Source organism: Marmota marmota, unplaced genomic scaffold, assembly GCF_001458135.2.
Source record: "Marmota marmota marmota unplaced genomic scaffold, marMar, whole genome shotgun sequence".
NCBI lineage: Eukaryota > Metazoa > Chordata > Mammalia > Rodentia > Sciuridae > Marmota > Marmota marmota.
In genome coordinates this window covers 36,107,777-36,126,230 of record NW_026000057.1, presented here as the reverse complement: position 1 = coordinate 36,126,230, position 18,454 = coordinate 36,107,777, and the positions used below count along the sequence as shown (strand labels likewise).

The window sequence follows — 18,454 nt, the reverse complement described above, 5'->3', positions numbered from 1 at the left end:
AAAATTTATTATGTGATAAGTGTCAGATTTAAAGTCTTAAAGATATCAGCTCTTAATTTAAGAACATCTTGTCCTCAAATTCTGGAATCATACACCAGTGAATCTTTAAAAGTTATATATTATTGAACTCTTTGGTTTTGAAGTTATAAAGTAAATTTACTTTTTTGGTACCAGTATATTGAAAGAAAACATAGAATTATATGCTTATAATATTATCTCAACATTAATCATTAGCATTTTATTTTCCCTGTTTCTTAAATCACATGGTAGCTAACCATATTTCATCTATGTTTCCTCTCTCCTAACATTATACTTTGGGCCTATACAACCAAGAAAGGAAAGTTTTACACCAAAAGGAAAATATCTGTGGGAGTGATCAGGTTTTATAAATTGAAAGAACATCTTGAACTCATACAGTTTATAAGTGTGTTTCCTCCCTTGGTTTGCTGACACTATGGGTGTTTTTTGCTTGTGGAGTGGCCCTTAGAAATATGATGGATCATGGATGTGAGGAAATAGCATGTGTGCTTTTAGTTACCACCTATACATGAACAACTTCCAAATATATTCCAGCAACCCTGACCTCTCCATTCTCATTCTTGGCATCTATTTTTTGCAATCTGAATAACATCTTTTTTTTTTTTTTGCAAATAACCTAAAGGAACTGATAGTTTGAGGCCATTGGGAACAACTTAGTCTAATTTATGGCTTTAGCCAGATATTAACAAGATTACCCTGCTACCCAGTATACCCTGATTTACTCCTGATTCCTCCAGTAAATAAAAGACTAGGAAAGATGTATTTTAAGCAGGTGAGTACTTCTTGCATATAGCCTTTGTGTGAACTTAAACAATTTGTTTTATTGATTGAAGGATTATGTAATCTCACATATAAATGAAGTTAGCATTATTGATTGATTGCTGTTATAACAGATTTTTTTGAGCTATTATTTCATTAGTGGTGAAGAATTTAGTTTCTATACTATCTTGTATCATTATGTGGTATTTTATACACTATTTAACGCATTTGATACGAATTTTTACAGTAAATATTCCGTGATAGGCATAGGCATACTTGAATAAAATAGTTCTTTCCTCAAGGTCCAGTGGGAGAGAAACCTACACAGAAATAATGACCTTATAATTAATAAGCCTTGCAAATATGTGTTATCAGAATAAAGGGAAGGGATTATAATTTTATCAAGGATAAAGAAGCATTAGGATCTTTAAAAAATTATTGAAATTTCAGACTAGTTCTAGGATAATGAAGGATGTCGTAATGGGGCTAATTGAGGAAACAGAAGCCTTAGAGAACAGGGGCCTCCAAGTCTTGATATGATTAAAGAACAGGTCCTTAGGAGTGAGGAACAGACAAGTATAGGAGATTGTAATTAAAAATCTGGATGTCTTACATGTAGATTGAACAATGTATCATTGTAATAAACTATTCATATTTTGTAATGTTGTCTAGGGTTTGGTGAAAACCTTTTACTATTAGCATGTAAGGTCAACCAATTCATAGAGACGTTAAACTCATGATATTATCCTAAGTGCTTTTTTTAATGTTTTTTTTAGTTGTCAGTGGACCTTTATTTTAATTGTTTATTTTTATGTAGTGATAAGAATCAAACCCAATGCCTCACACATGCAAGGCAAGTGCTCTACCACTGAGCCACAACCCCAACCCTAGCCTAAGTGCTTTTTAAATGATAGGTAAAAAGTATTTTAGGGATTATTGAATCAGAAACACAGTAAATTTTCTTTAAAATGCATCTGGAAAGGGCTAAATAAAATATATTTAGATTTGTCCTAATCGAATAGGTTTGGAAATTCAGAAAACCATATTTAAAATACAGATATGAGCAAGTTGTTTCAATTGTTTTTGCTGTTCCTTCTATTTTTATCTTAACTTTACCAATATTTTTTAGTTTTTAGGTCTGTTTTGATCTCACTGATGTAATAAATAAATTTTCATATTTTGTTTTCCTCCAAAGACAAAGGAAAGGCTAAATAATTCTCAACCATTAACCATAATTGCTTGCATTGAAATTATCAGTTCATAAATTTCTAACTATACTGTAGGCTTCTTTATTGTGGAGATTGGTTCTTCCTCTTCATATCTATGTGGACTAAAAATGAAGTTAACATGCAGCTAGTAGCCACCTGGTTGATGTGTTCAAATACAAACAAAGTATATTAAAATGTCACCTTGCCATATTAGAAACAATTGTGTTATTTTGAAAGCTACCTTTGGATCATATTGGTAAATTTAAATCACCAGAGATTCTTGTGTTCATTCATTAGGGACAGTGGTGACAAAATATATACTATTGTCACAATCTCTAAAGTAATAATAGTAACTGAACATCTCAAAAGGAATAGAATATTTTCTTTTACTTGAGCTATATCATAAGTTTTCTAAGTTACTGAATGGTTTCTTTATTAACAAGATTGTAAATTGGGACTTGTAGGACATAGCCTTATTGTTCTCTGCCAATATATTTTTTTAAAATTGTGCGACTCCCATTCCTTTGATCCTAAATCTTTTAGTGTCCATGTTCAATTAAACTGTAACATATTTTCAAATACTAGATGTGATATTATTACCTTACTTTTGTATTTTAATTGCATTATCTATTTAAGAAAAAACTTCAAGATCAAGTTTTGACAGTATTAAAAAATGCAGCTTTAAAACAAGTAAACAAAGTTCCATAAATACTTGTTACTCCTTTTCTTATATAAAATAAGATAAATTTTTTATTTTATTTTTCTTATTTTCTATTTTATTTATTTTTAAACATTTATTCATTTAGTTAGTTGATTGTAGGTGGACACAATATGTTCATTTTATTTTTATGTGGTGCTGAGGATCAAACCCAGTGCCTCATGCTAGGCAAACATTCTTCCTCTGAATCACAACCCCAGCCCCTTGTTTTTGTTTTTCTACTTACAGTACTGGTGATTGAACCCAGATGTACTCTACCAATGAGCTATATACCCAGCTCTTTTTATTTTAAGAAAAAGTTTCACTAAGTTTCCGAGGCGAGACTCAAAATTAAGGCCTGGGATTACAGGTATGCACCATCACACCCAACTTATATTTTAAAATAAAATTTAAAATTAAATCCTAAGGGTAACAAAAGGTAGAAAAACAAATTTATCTTATCTCTGATTTAAACTGATGAGTACTGAGTCCATTAACTGTAATTCACAAGTAGACTCATGGAATAGCTAAGAAAAGATATGCCATGAGCTTCAGCTTTTTTAATATATGAATTTAAAACATTTTTTGTATATATGTTCATAAGCTCATTTTAAACGTGATGGTGCTTTTTGACACACATGTTCTAATGTCTGTTTTACAATCAGTAAAAGCACAATATAGAAAATAGAATGCTCCATCTTCTTTATTCAGCAGTTTCAAAACTGGTTTAATTGGGGGGGGGGAAGGTTTGATTTTAATTTTATGAGAAAGAGCTCTATTTTGAAGTAGTATGCAGCTGAGGACCTCTAGTGTCACAACTGAATATGTCATCAATTTTTAAGACTAAAGATAGATACAGAGAGAGAGAGTATGTGTGTGTGTGTGTGTGTGTGTGTGTGTTGTGAGAGGGACACACACATAGAGACAAGGTAAGAGGACTCAGACTTTGCAGAAAGTAAAGGCAATCAAGACTGTAGAGCCAGCACAAGGATCGACAAATGGATTAATGGAATATAATCAAGAGAGGTGAGAAATGAATTCATACATCTATGGTCAACTGATTTTTTACAGGTGCCAAGAACATTCAGTGGGGATCTTTCTCAAGTCTTCTCAACAAATAGTGCTGGACAACAGGAGAGCCAAGTGCAAAAGAATGGAATTGACCCATTTTTTAATTGAGTTGTCTTTTAATTATTGAATATAAAAGTTGCTTAAAAATTACAGATAGCAATCCCTGTGAGACATATGGTAAAGGTCTTCTCCCATTTGGTAACTATTTCATTTTCTTGATGGTATCCATTGAAACAAAAAAGTTTTTAATTAATGAAATTCAAATTATTTTTTCTTTTGTTACTTTTATCAAAGAATTCTTTGCCATATCTAAAGTCATCAAGATTTTCTCTGTTTTCTTCTGTAATTTTTATAGTTTTAGCTCTTACCTTTAGGTCTCTGACCCACTTTGATTTAATTTTTTAATATGGAATCAGTTGGTTTATTTTTGAAGATGTTTGTGAAAACTCTGTTATCCCAAATTGTACTTGTTTTCACACATTTTCTCTTTGCCCAAGACTGACTAATATCACCTTCACATGGAAGAAACCATTTGATAAAGAGAAATAGTTTATAAGTCAATATAAATAATAACATTTATCCTTTTTTTACATACACCATGGGAAATATGAAGTTTATTACTTATCTTCAAAATATGACTGACAATCAAGGATTGGATTATCAGACATTTAAGGAGAGAAAATGAGTTTGAGAGAAACAGCCTTAGGATGGGAGCAGGAAGGACTCATTGGAATTACCACATAGGAAATGAAGATAACACTCTATGTATCCACAACTAAAAGAATTCTAATTCTCCTTAGAGAGACTCAAAAGAATAATATATCCACAACCAAAGAACACTATCTACTGAAAAGAAACACCTGGAGAATAGTGAATTCGGTGGTGTGGGTGAGGTGGGCGCAAGAGGCAGAAAGAGATTTCTGTAGATATCTTTCTCTTTCTCTCATACCACATACACAAATAAATAAACCCTTTAATTAAATAATAGAGCTAAAGACCATCCTCCTTGATAGTAAAAGTCAGTTTAGAAAATAGTTCCAATTTTCATCTGTTAGTGGACAGAGCTTCAACTTAAAGAGAAAATAAATACAGCACATCAGGTTTTTTTCTTGTTGCTATTTCTGTATTAATGGAACATGTGAATCTTCAGATTAAAGGGTTGTACCTGATGTTGACCAGCACAAAGGTGTCTATACCCTAGAACATTGGGTTGAAGTTTTATAACTCTAAGGATAAAGTAAAAAAGTATCCTCAGCTTCCAGGGAGGAATCACAGGACATCTATTATAAAATTGAAATCAGATTGATATTAGACTCCTTACTACTAATAAAGGATACCATAAGACAATGGAATAATTATTTTCAAGTTTAAGAAGAGAATGAGACATTTTCAGATATGCCATGCTCTAAAATGCCCTAATCATGCCCTTTTAAAATTTTTCTCAAAAATTAAGAATGATTGAAAAATTAGTGTTCAAGTTGCCTAAGTTTGTTTTTCTTAGCCTCTGCTTGGTTCTATAGTAAATATATATTAATCATTGTATGGCAATGTGCCAGACACTTCCCATCTCTCTGAGTAAAAGCCAAAGGTCTTATAATAGCCCAAAAGATCTTACACAGTTGTCTCCTTAAAACTTACCTTTTTTTGTCCAGTTAAGTGATAAACTAAGTCACATGACCATCATCAAAATTAAAAATAGAATAATTTCATCACTTTGCAAAATTTTCTCCTACTCCTATCTATTCCCCCACTTGAGCCCATGTGATCACTGATTACTTATTTCATTTTTGTACTATAACAAATGTTTTTTCTTCAGTACAGATTTCTCACATACTGAGTATAGTCTTAATTCTTATATAACAGTCTTTTTCTTTTAATTGATGACTTTAGGTAACTTATACTTAATATAATTATTGATATATCTGGATTAAAATCTGTTCTGTTCTTTACTTTTCCTTTTACTTCATCTGCTTATGGGTTGTTTTTTATTCCATTTTATTTCTACTACTGCCTTATCATTTATAGCTCTTTTAAAAATTTTAATGGTTAACTGCAGATATTTAATTTGTAAAAATACAAAAAAAAGTATAGAAAAGAAATCTCTACAAAATGTTAACATTAGTAGTTTGGGAGGTTGGATTTGAATGAGTCTTCCTTGCTTTTCTATATATTATTCCTAATTCCCTACATGAATGATTTAGCTCATTGGTAGAGCACTGGCCTAGTAAATGCAACTCCCTGGATCCAATCCCAAGTACTGCCACATACACATATACAAATACACCTTCAGAGAGGGACGATGTGAGAGAGACAAAACATATAAAGAAAGTGGACATCTATGCACAGATGGCTTAAGGAGGATAAGATAAGAATTAAAAGAGACATTTTGCCTTATTAACCAGTGTGGAAAATATGCTAATGTCTGTATACCATAAAATATATTGTACCTAAATTTTAGAGGCTACAGCATTTTGTTTTGAGCAGAAGACATGGTTATCCTTGACTCTGATCTGCCACACATCTAAAGCTTTCTTGATAATTTGATAAAGCCAAACTTGTCAATGATCATTCTACCCTACTATAAATAATATACACCATCCAAATTAAGGTCCTTTCCTGCTATTAGAGTAGCCAATAGGAAAGTGTTGTCAGATCACTTTGTTATAATCAGAGTTTATTATAATCAATTGTGTTCAAGTGGTTATTTTAGTAAATATGTAAATTCTGTTTGAATGGGCAAGATGCAAAAAAATTTTATGTTTTAAATGTTTTCAATGTGTCTTATTCTTTAAACAGATTGTAGATATGCTTTATAATTGATCTTTGAATTTTTGTTTTCTTTTTAGCCATTCAAAGGTTTTGTGCATAGCATTTGAAGTACTTCAGGGCTTGCAGTATATGAACAAACATGGCGTAGTACACCGGGCACTGTCTCCTCATAATATCCTCTTGGATCGAAAGGTGATTCTCAAATACTATAATAGATATTTGTATGTTGCTTGGAATTGAAAGCTTTTGAAATCAGGCCCTTAAAATTAATCAGAATGATGTTAGAATATGTTTTAAGAATAAATAATGAAAAGACTATGAAAATGATATATTTATGATTGTGAAAAAGCTCTTTAAATTATTTAAATGTTTAAATTATTTAACAGATTTTTTTTCTTCAGTATCTATGTGTCTTTCATGCAGGATATTCCTTTTTTTTCCCACAAACTAATGTTCTGACTGCATGTGTTATTTTTTCTTTCATTCTTTTTGCTAAAGGATTTGTTTTATGGCTTCTCAACATTTCTCTCCTCAGAATTTGCATTTGCTTTTGTTTTAAGAAAACTTTTCTGACCAGTTACTTAGAATATCATTCTCATAAGTAGAACTGCATTGAATTTCCCCTTCTTTACTTTTTTTCTTTTCTTTTCTTTTCTTTTCTTTTTTTTTTTTTTTTACCAAATATTCATTACCTAGCTCACTTTTCTGTTGGATTGCTTGCTTCTCAACTTGGAAATCTTATAGGGAATTGATAAGATAGTAACCCCTCCTAAGAGAATTATTGATAATAAAGTGATATATTTTCAGGAATAATCATAATTTTATTTCTCATTACATATAAACAGCTTTGGGGAAATTTTGGTTGAATTATTTTCTATATAATTGTTCTTTGAGTGTTTTCTCAAATTTGATATAGTCTTAAAAATCACAAAATAGAAATGATATTTATTAATTTCAGACTTATGGCAGAAAGGTAACATTGCTACAACCAATCTAACTTGTTTTAAAATATAAAGTAATGTCTGTATACCATAAAATATATTGTACCTATTTTTAGAGGTCACAGCGTTTTTTAGCCTCTAAATCTTAAAAAGAAGATAAATGAATTGAAAGTTGACTTATTTTTTTAAAGTATAAACATTTAAAATGAAAAAAAAGGAACTCACATTTGTGATAATTGTTAGTCTCAAAAAATATATGAATTATTGGAACCTAACAGACTTACTGAACTCTCGTGATTTTTGAACTGAACTTTCCAAGCTAAATCCCTTATCACAGTTAAATTTTAACATTATGACTGTATTTGTATTTCCCCGAAAATAGAACTCTTCTGAAAAATTACTACAAAACATTCTAACCAAGTATTCAAAACAAATGAAAACATTTTTGCCTGTTATCCTTTGTTAAAAAAAACCTAGATTAGCACAAATAAACACAAAAATGTTAAACTAATTTGACATTGTGAAATATATGTATTCCTTATACAGTTATATAGTATATGTATCTGTATATATATACACTTATGTGTCTACAGATATGTGTACATACAAATATAATAAGTGTAAAGCAAACTAAATTTTGACAGTCTTGGATAAAATTTTGGTATCTTATAAAATCTTATATGGTAATATTTTGATAAAATAGCAGTCTGATTATATAATGATTGTAGTAGTCATAAGGCACATAGTTTTCCTTTCCAGTTATATTAAAATATTTCAGTGTCTTTCTCCTTTATTATTGTAGGGACATATTAAATTGGCTAAATTTGGACTTTATCACATGACAGCTCATGGTGATGATGTTGATTTCCCAATAGGGTAAGGATATTTTACCTCTGAGTTCTGTCTTGGGCATGATAATCTTTGGTAACATGCACGTTTTGTTAGTTATTTTTGATAATTGTTTTTTAACATAAAAGTAATTTTTCTTTATTAATTCATATTAATTTCCCAGGTACTTTGTTAAAAAAATAGACAATTTCCCAGTGTTTCAAAAATCCCTAATATTGATCTTTCATTGAATTGGAAGAAAGAATGATAGATTATTATTTACCTTATAATGCTTTCTAGTTAGTTATATTTCATTAAGAAGTAAGTTTAAGACAAGAAGACTGATCACATTCTAAGTAGTGTGTGTTCATAAGAGTCTGAAAGTCATCACTCTTGCACTGATTTCAATTTCATGATTTACATTTAATTCCCTGCTTTCTAAAATCTAATTGTATATTAAGATTCAAATTGAATTATTGTGGATATCAAAATTGGGAATGGAACCACAATTTGACCCAGCTATCCGTCTCCTGGGTCAATACCCAAAGGACTTAAAAACAGCATATTACAGGGACACAACCACATCAATGTTTATAGCAGCACAATTCACAATAGCTAAACTGTGGAACCAACCTAGATGCCCTTCAATAGATGAATGGATAAAAAAAAAAAATGTGGCATCTATACACAATGGAATAATAAATAAAATAAAATAAAAAATAAATAAAAGAGAATGAAATCATGGCATTTGCAGGTAAATGGATGGAGTTAGAGAAGATAATGCTAAATGAAGTTTGCCAATCCCCCAAAAACCAAATGCCGAATGTTTTCTTTCATATAAGGAGGCTGATTCATAGTCGGGTAGGGAGGGGGAATATGAGAGGAATAGACAAACTCTAGATAGGGCAAAGGGGTGGGAAAGGAAGGGAGGGGCATGGGGTTAGAAATGATGGTGGAATGTAATGGACATTATTATCCAAAGTACATGTATGAAGACACGAATTGGTGTGAATATACTTTGTATACAACCTGGGATATGAAAAACTGTGCTCTATATATGTAATAAAAATTATAATGCATTTCGCTGTCATATAAGCAAATAAACAAAAAAGAATTATTGTGGATATCAGAAGTAATGGGATAAATTCTATATCTGGAAGTCTACGTTTAAGAGGTTTATTTTATCACTTCTGATATGGAATTTTAGATGTACATTGCCCTAAAAGAAAGTAAGTAACAGAAGTTTATTTCATTCCATACTAAAATAGATACTTTAGATTGACTAGCACGTACAGTGGCTTTTTATTTGTAAATACTTTAGTTTGTATTTCCTAAAATAAGGAGTTTTCATATTCAACCTCAGAATTATGATCAAAATGATAAAACTAAAATTGATATATTTTTATCTAAACTAGATTCTGAAATAATATTTTTTCAATTGTACTATAGTTGTTTTTAATAGTATTCATTTGTGTCTTGCTCTTTGAGTTTCCTAAAGTCAGTTCTGTTACATTAATATTGAGAATTCTGATATGCATTTATGGAGTATAATTCTGAAGCAAAACGTTTTTTGAAAATATAATGTGATGTTTAACAAAATCTTCATTTATAAATGGCACTTTTATCCTTATATATTTCTTTCTTACCTAAAATTTTCATTAGTTAAGGCACAGATAATAAATAACCTTAGACATTATTGAGTGAGGAAACATTTCTCGAGCACTTTGTCTCTTGCCTTGGTATATACAAGAAGGTTAAAATAGGTTCTTTCCTTAAGAAGCTCATCGTTCAGTAGGCAGATTTTCCATTTTGATGACTTACTTATTAAGGTACATAGATACACAATCTTATAGTTTCATAAGTCAAAATCTTATGGCCAACAAACAATTATTTGCATAAGTATAAATATTATAATTTGTAAAGTAGTCAAGAATTTCTACTTTTTAAAAAAACCCTTTAAATAGGATAAGTTCTTGATCCAGTTCTAGCTTCTTTGTCATATGGTATAATTGTCTTTTGACATGAATTTCAAAGAGCTATGTAGTAAATGTGATTTCCACTGCTTCTACTTATTGTCACAATTTGTATAAAATAAAACTCCAAAAACATACAAAAATTAAGATTTTTAAACCTTTATTTATTGGTGCTTTAGGTTTTAGTGATGAATAGAAGAAAGGAGATGATTTTTCTAAAAGCATCCCAAGCATTTTGAAGAACTACATTTGAATTTAAAAGGCTTAGATAGAATTGGTCTTGTATTAACATTTATCCTAGCTTGCTTTGAAGTGTTGCACCCAAAGGGTCTTACCAGAAAGTATCCAAGAGCAAAATGTGCAACATTAGCCAAGAAAAATAAAGTGATCAAACAGCGAAGGCAGGAAAGAAAATATTTACACCAGAAGAAGCTTGCAATTAATTCAAAAGACAAATATTAAGGAACAATAAAGTAAAATGTTACCATCTGTTTCAAAATATTGTAAAGAGTTAAAACTTGGGCATTCATTTCAGTTGGCAGTAGCTTAATACCTTGTTAAAACAGCAAACATGATGAAAACCACATGTATTTACCCCACCATTCATATACACAGCAAAGTTCTGTGAATTGTCTTCAATATCCACCTCTTCTTAAAATGCTTTCAGAAGAGGTGTATATTGAAGGAAGATTATCTATATTTAAGAGCAATCCTAGGGCTTAATTGTTTTCATTAATTCCGTCTTTGATTAAAAGGGAAACTAGAATTTTTGGAGCAAGGGTTATCTCTGTGCTTCTATTAGAAGTTTTTGATACAGCAACTTATCTATAGTTTTGCTTGATTTTTCATTACCTGTCCTGTCATTTTTGTTGTTGTTGTTATTTAGATGTACTGGAAACAGGGATGAAAGTGAATAGTTTGCCTGTTAGATATGGTAAAAATCATCATAAAAAGTATAACATTATATTTGTGTCACTAATACTTTCAACAGTTTATGTGATAGATATTATGTCTGTTTTACAGATGAAGAAACCCAAATTGCATATTACTGAAATTGGAACATAGATATTATAACAACATATCCAGTGCGTTTCTACAAGGTTTCACCTGGTTCTAGGGATTTCATACATTCATAGGAAGATTGGTGTGGCCCTGGTGCACACCTGAAATCCCAGTAACTCGGGAGGCTGAGGCATTAGGATCACACATTCAAAGCTAGCCTTAGCAACCTGACCAGGCCATTAAGCAAGTCAGTGAGACCCTTTCTCAATATACAAAATGTAAAAGGGATGGGGATGTGGCTTGGTGGTTAAACATCCCTGGGTTCAATTCATGATAACAAAATAACCCCCCGCCCAAAATATGATCATTTTAGGGTATAAAACCATTGTGAAAATTTGCATATAGAAGAATATTTGAGAAAATTAAAAGATATTGATACCATCAATTGTACTAAAATGAAGAGGAATTTAAAAACTTATACCCATTGACTTTAAGTTATATTCTCTTTCTTAAATGATTTAAATAAGTAGTACTGGCAGTGAGTGTGAGGAGGTGGCTATAGAAAAGAGAGATATGGATGTAATATTTGAGTGCCTACTGTAAATATGTAGGTTAAATATACTTAAATACATTTTGATTACAGTTGGCAGCATTGCATAATCTAATCTAATTGAATTGAAAAATCCATATTATGTTGTGTGCATGTGACTAAATCTGAATAAATGAAGGGCATACACATACTTAATTAGAGCAGAATTCTACTCATTTTTAAAATTTCTTTTCTGAAGCTATTAAAATTTTTAGGCAGTGGTTTACAAATTTAGCACTTGCCAATTGTCTAATTCTTATTGTCTGCTTTTTAAATCATTTTTTCTAAGGCAGTCCTAACTGGCATTGTGATTTTTTTTTTTAAATTAATGTGCTCACGCAAACACAAACAAATGGTTTATAAAAATGAATAAGACATACTAGTATCTTCAAGGAATTTTGTTTTGTTTTAATTTAGATAGGAGGTTAAATATTTATAGAATATTATATACTGTATAAAACAAATATTTAACATGTTTATCATCTATAGCTTATTACATGAGATTCAGAATGTGCACACAAGGACCTTATAGAATTTAATCAAGTTCCTTTGTGCAAACAAAGAGAAAGCTTTTTTTTTTTTTTTTTTTTTTTTTTTTTTTTTTTTTTTTTNAGTTGCCAGTAATTATATACATAAGGTTATAGATTTAAAACAGATCAAATAGCGTTAGGCACAATGATCAGTGGAACAGAATAGAAAGCCAAGAATCAAACCTACCATATGTGGCAGTTTTATTAATAGTAGACCTGTCACTGCAGAGCAGTTGAGGAAAAAAGAGACATTTCAATAAATAGTATAGAAGTCAATTGATTCTCCATTTAGGAAAGATGGAAGTTGTACCTTTATCTTACCTCATATAAAAAATTTATTCTAGGTAGAAAAAAACTTAAGTATGAAATTAACTTTCAAACTTTTAAAAATAACACGAGACCATTTTGACAAAATCACTATGTATAAGAAAAAAATGATAAATTTGATTGAATGATTAGTAATTTATCACTCATAAATAGATACCATAAAGAAAATTTAAAAGAAAAGCTGTTTAGTGATAGGAAGTGTTTCAAGTCATAATTACTAAAAAACAAATTAGTACTGAGAGGCTTTTGGGGATATCAGGGGTTGAACTCAGGGGCACTCAACCACTGAGCCACATCCCCAGTCCTATTTTGTATTATATTTAGAGGCAGGGTCTCACCGAGTTGTTTAGCATCTTGCATTTGCTGAGACTGGCTTTGAACCCTCGATCCTCCTGTCTCAGCCTCTCGAGCTGCTGGGATTTTAGGCATGCACCACCATGCCTGGCAGAAATCTTTTTTCAAAGACATTATAGAAGACCTAAATAAATATGAACATATCATGGTTTTAGATTGTTAGGGACACTACTGAAAAGATGCTAGTTCTTCCCAACCTGTTTCCATATGTGATCTCTTCAGTAAAAACTGCAACTATGTGTAAAAGAAAACATGGAAAAGAAAGATAATTCTAAAATGTATATAGTAGAAACACCTAAAGAGAAATTGAAAGTTGTGTGTGTTTGGTATTTTGAGAGGGCTTACCTTAGTAGTTGCCAGTAATTATATACATAAGGTTATAGATTTAAAACAGATCAAATAGCGTTAGGCACAATGATCAGTGGAACAGAATAGAAAGCCAAGAATCAAACCTACCATATGTGGCAGTTTTATTAATAGTAGACCTGTCACTGCAGAGCAGTTGAGGAAAAAAGAGACATTTCAATAAATAGTATAGAAGTCAATTGATTCTCCATTTAGGAAAGATGGAAGTTGTACCTTTATCTTACCTCATATAAAAAATTTATTCTAGGTAGAAAAAAACTTAAGTATGAAATTAACTTTCAAACTTTTAAAAATAACACGAGACCATTTTGACAAAATCACTATGTATAAGAAAAAAATGATAAATTTGATTGAATGATTAGTAATTTATCACTCATAAATAGATACCATAAAGAAAATTTAAAAGAAAAGCTGTTTAGTGATAGGAAGTGTTTCAAGTCATAATTACTAAAAAACAAATTAGTACTGAGAGGCTTTTGGGGATATCAGGGGTTGAACTCAGGGACGCTCTACCACTGAGCCACATCCCCAGCCCTATTTTGTATTTTATTTAGAGACAGGGTCTCACTGAGTTGCTTAGCACCTTGCTTTTGCTGAGGTTTGCTTTAAACTCATGATCCGCCTGCCTCAGCCTCCAGTGGTGCTGGGATTACAGGCATGCACCACCATGCCCAGCTAGTACCTAGAATTTTAAAGAACCATTTAAAAACAATAAGAAAAAAATCAGCTATGTAGAAAAAGGTTATCCCAGAAGACTTTATCTGTAGAAACTATGTCCTGCTTATAAGGTTTGTCCTTACCTGGGAACTTGGACTTCAGAAGCATTCCCATGGTTCTCTAATTGTAAGCATCGTTTTCTGTACCTGTTTGCATAATGAAGTTTATGTTGAATAGTTGCTTTCCTTCTAGGAGTCCTATATTTTTGTACACCACAACCAGTAAGTGCCTGTGTGACCAGTCCCCAGTAAATACCTCAGGCCGTAAGTTTTTGATGAACTTCCCTGGCCATTGTTAGCACATTTTTGTTGTTGTTGCCAGGAAGAGTGTACTCTGCTTAATACCTGATAGGAAGTAGAAAGCAGAAGAAAACCTGTACATAGATTCCCCAAGAATCTCTTCTATTTCTCTTGTGATCCAGCTTTATACCCTTACTATGTCATGTAATAAATCTTAGCTTTGAGTATACCTACATACTGAGTTCCATGAGTCCTTCTAGTAAATCTGTAAACATAAGAGATATGAGGGTTTTCTTGAGTACTCTAGTACAACAATCTACTAGGGAAATGAGTAGAAAACTTGGACAGGCACCTCACAATAATAAATTCAAGTGGCTAATAAACATATGAACATATGATGCCTCAATTTTACTAATAATCAAGGATTTAAAAGTTGAATGTGCATTGACATATAGATCTCACCTAGCAGACTGTCAAACATTAAAATGCCTGTCAAATAAATATTAAGTGTTGATGAAGAAGTAACTAACAGGGACCATCATATCTGTTGGTGGTATATAGATTGGTATAACTTTTTGCAAAAAATATTTGACATAATTTTTAAAAGTTGAAAAAACATGTATTCTATGGCCTAGAAATTCAATTCTAGTTTCTTACCTTTGGGAAAATTTCAGGTACATGCTATACACAGTTTTAAGTGAAGCATTGTTCATAATGCAAAATGCAGGAAATATCTTAAATGTCATTGATGTTTAAATGGACAAATAATGATTTATTAATAAAATAGAAGTAAAAATTAATGGTGTATGACTACATGCAGCAATACAGATTACTCTTTCAAATAAATAATGGTGATTGACAAAGCAATAGAATATCCTCAATCTAATTCCAGTACTATAACATTCAGAAATGTGCTCAACTGAACAATATATTTTAAGGATATAATCATGTGATAAAGCTATAAAGAAATTCCAGATATCTCTTTCTTTTCAGGCATAAGGATGGAAATATAATCCAGGAGAACCAGAACGTGAATTTAGTGATAATTTGTTCTTCACTTAAATTGCTCCTTGGTACTTGGTTGTTTATTATAGCTTTATTCTTTATACCTTATTCATATTTAATAGTCTTTTGTATTTGCTCAATATTTGCTAAAATACTTAAAAAAATTTATCATGAAGGTAGTGTGAAGGAATGAACCCTATATATTGTTTGTGAGAACATAAATTGATTAAACCTCCCCAAAAGGCAATATGATGTGGTATAAGTTATGAATTTGTAGTGATACTTCTAGGAATTTAACTGCCATCTATACATATATCTGATAAGTAGAGTATTTATATTTATAATGTATTCATTTGAAAATTGTTGTAGCAAAAGAAATTTATTAGTCAAACAAGTTGTTTATCAATACAATGACATTATCTGCAATTTTCAAAAAGAATGAAGGAACTCAATAGTTATTTTTTTCAATTTTCTTTATTTGCTTTGTTTTTTTATTTTTAATTTTTAAAATTTGTTATATGTGACAACAGAATGCATTACAATTCATATTACACATATAGAGCACAATTTTTCATATCTGGTTGTACACAAAGTAGAGAATGATCTCAAATATATTTTAAGTGAAAAAAAGTAGTATGGTGTTCTGCCATATGGGGGGAAAGGTACAGAGAAAGTCTTTCTTTTCAATTTAGATTCCTTTTCAATTTATATATTTTTATAGCTTTGACATTCCTACTACTCAAAATAATATATACTGACTTCAAAGTTAAAATGATAAAATAATAATTCACTATTAAGAGAAGAAAGCTAGAGGACTGCAAGAAAGGCAGTGTGTTAAAAACAGGAAAGCTACCAATGCTGGAGAGAGATATGGTGGTTTAAAACCACTAGAAATTCATACAGGTACAATTGATTCTTAGACATTGTATATTGAATTTAGAATTCTTCTTAGCTAATTCTTCTTGTTAATTTTAATGCATGGGGCTTTTATCTAGTTCTTGTGACACTGATAGAAAAATGTACTCCTGCTTTTTTCTTCATTATAGTTCATAGTAATTATTCATGATTTTAATATATCATTATAGGTATCCATCATACTTGGCACCTGAAGTAATTGCACAAGGAATTTTCAAAACCACTGATCATGTGCCGAGTGAAAAACCATTGCCTTCTGGCCCCAAATCAGATGTATGGTCTCTTGGAATCATTTTATTTGAGCTTTGTGTGGTATGTATATACAAATGTTGAAACTAAATCATGTATTTATTATTGTTTTGCTGTAGAAATGGATTAAATTTAGAGAAAAGTGTAAAATAATTACACCTTTACCAAGTGTAAACAGCTTCAGAAATATTGCACTAAAATTAATTATGCTTTTTATGTGTTCATGGTTTCTCTGCCCTCTGGTGTTTTTTCCTCCTGTTCTCTTTTATTTCCTATAAATTCAATTTGTTTGTTGGATTTTTAGGAAGCCTTCCCCAGACACCTTCTGTATTTATTAAAGGCTTAAGCTGTTATTATAAACAAAAGAACTAAAAATACAATAACTTAAAGAATGTAGATGTTTTTCTTACTTATGTTCAGAGCAGATAGGCTCTGTTCCACCATATCATGTAGAAGCCTGGGCAGGCAAGAATGATGGTTTCATCACCATTTTCAATATTTGGTTTTCAGAGTTGCTTTTTTTTCCCCTTAATCATTTTTTTCTAGCTAAAAGGGATAAGGAAGAGTGAGTGAGTTTAGTATTACTGCCTTTAAGAATATGATGTAATAGTTTTAAATAAAAATCCTGTTTACTTTTCACTAGTGGCTACATGTAGGTAGAAGAGAGGTTAGGAAATGTCATCTTCAGCAGAATATCTAAATTTAAAAAATATATATGAGAATGAATTTTGAGGAACAACTAATAATGTGGTAATCTGTCCTCAAATTATCTGCCAGTGTTAGATACTCTGCCTTCTCTCCTCTCCTTCTTCTACCTGGGGGCAGAAATCTGGATTGTTCATTTGTTTCTACCAAAGGATTTTCCAAATATTTTGAAAAGAAAATAACTCATTGAACAATTTCCATTTCTAAGAATTTGGTTGATATTATTATTTCATTTTGTGTGTTTAAGAAAAAAATTTCTTTAAAAATTCTTTGTAACATACCTGTAATCCCAGTGACTTGGGAAGCAGACGGGGTGGGAGGGGGTATCATAAGTTCAAGGCTTGCCTTAACTACTTAGTGATACCCTCTCTCAAATTAAAAAATTATAAAAAGGACTGGGATGCAGCTCAATGGTAAAGCCTCTGAGCTTAATCAGCAGTACAAAAACAAAAACAGCAAAACAAAACATTCAAAATAATTCAATAGCACATGTATTATATAAAAGTTAAGAGATAAATTTTTGGAGTTCAAACTGTATTTGTAGTCTGATGTTGCAAAGTAGAACTGTGTGACTTTGGGTAATATGTTAGTCAACTGTTACTGTAACAAATACCTGAGATAAACAGTTTGCAAAGAGAAAAGAGTTATTTTGGCTCATATTTTGAGTCACAATTGAATGGCCCTGTTGCTGGGCCTGTGGCAAGACAGCATGTCATTGTGAAAATGCGTGGTGAAGCAAATCTCCCCTCATGACCAGGAAGCAAAAATGAGAGGAAAAGAAAGAGCAGGGACTGAGGTGTCACTATCCCCTTCAAGGTTATGCCTCCAACAACCTGAGAACTTCCAGTACGCTTCACCTTTTATTAAAGTTTCTGTCACCACCTAAAAGTGCCAAACCTTTAACCTATGGGCCTTTGAGGTCATTGAAGATCCAAAGTATATCAGGTCATCACCTCACTTCTCAAGGCTTGAATTCCACTTTCATAAATAATATTAGCATCTGTTAGTATGGCATAGCAAACCATTCATTAGTGTTTTATTTTTAAAATAATGATGTTAATATATTCATAACATGATGGCTTACATGTTAGCATTGCATTTTCTAAAGGAATATGCCAGATTTTATGTTTTTGTCTAACCATCCAACTTTTCATTGGTATGCAGATGATAG

At 31.1% G+C, this 18,454-nt stretch overlaps 1 protein-coding gene across 7 annotated transcripts in view; it reads left to right on the top strand.

Moving 5' to 3' along the window:
- Tbck (TBC1 domain containing kinase) overlaps positions 1-18,454 on the top strand; it is a 242,881-nt gene that overhangs the window by 39,843 nt on the left and 184,584 nt on the right. For 6 of the 7 annotated variants that reach the window (XM_048813694.1, XM_048813691.1, XM_015484618.2 and 3 more), the window contains 3 exons: positions 6,621-6,735; positions 8,287-8,360; positions 16,500-16,641. In XM_048813694.1, coding sequence (XP_048669651.1) covers positions 6,621-6,735; positions 8,287-8,360; positions 16,500-16,641 — 331 coding nt within the window. Of the gene's footprint in view, positions 1-661; positions 812-6,620; positions 6,736-8,286; positions 8,361-16,499; positions 16,642-18,454 lie in introns of all 7 variants that reach the window. The other variant, XM_048813693.1, reaches the window with a different exon arrangement.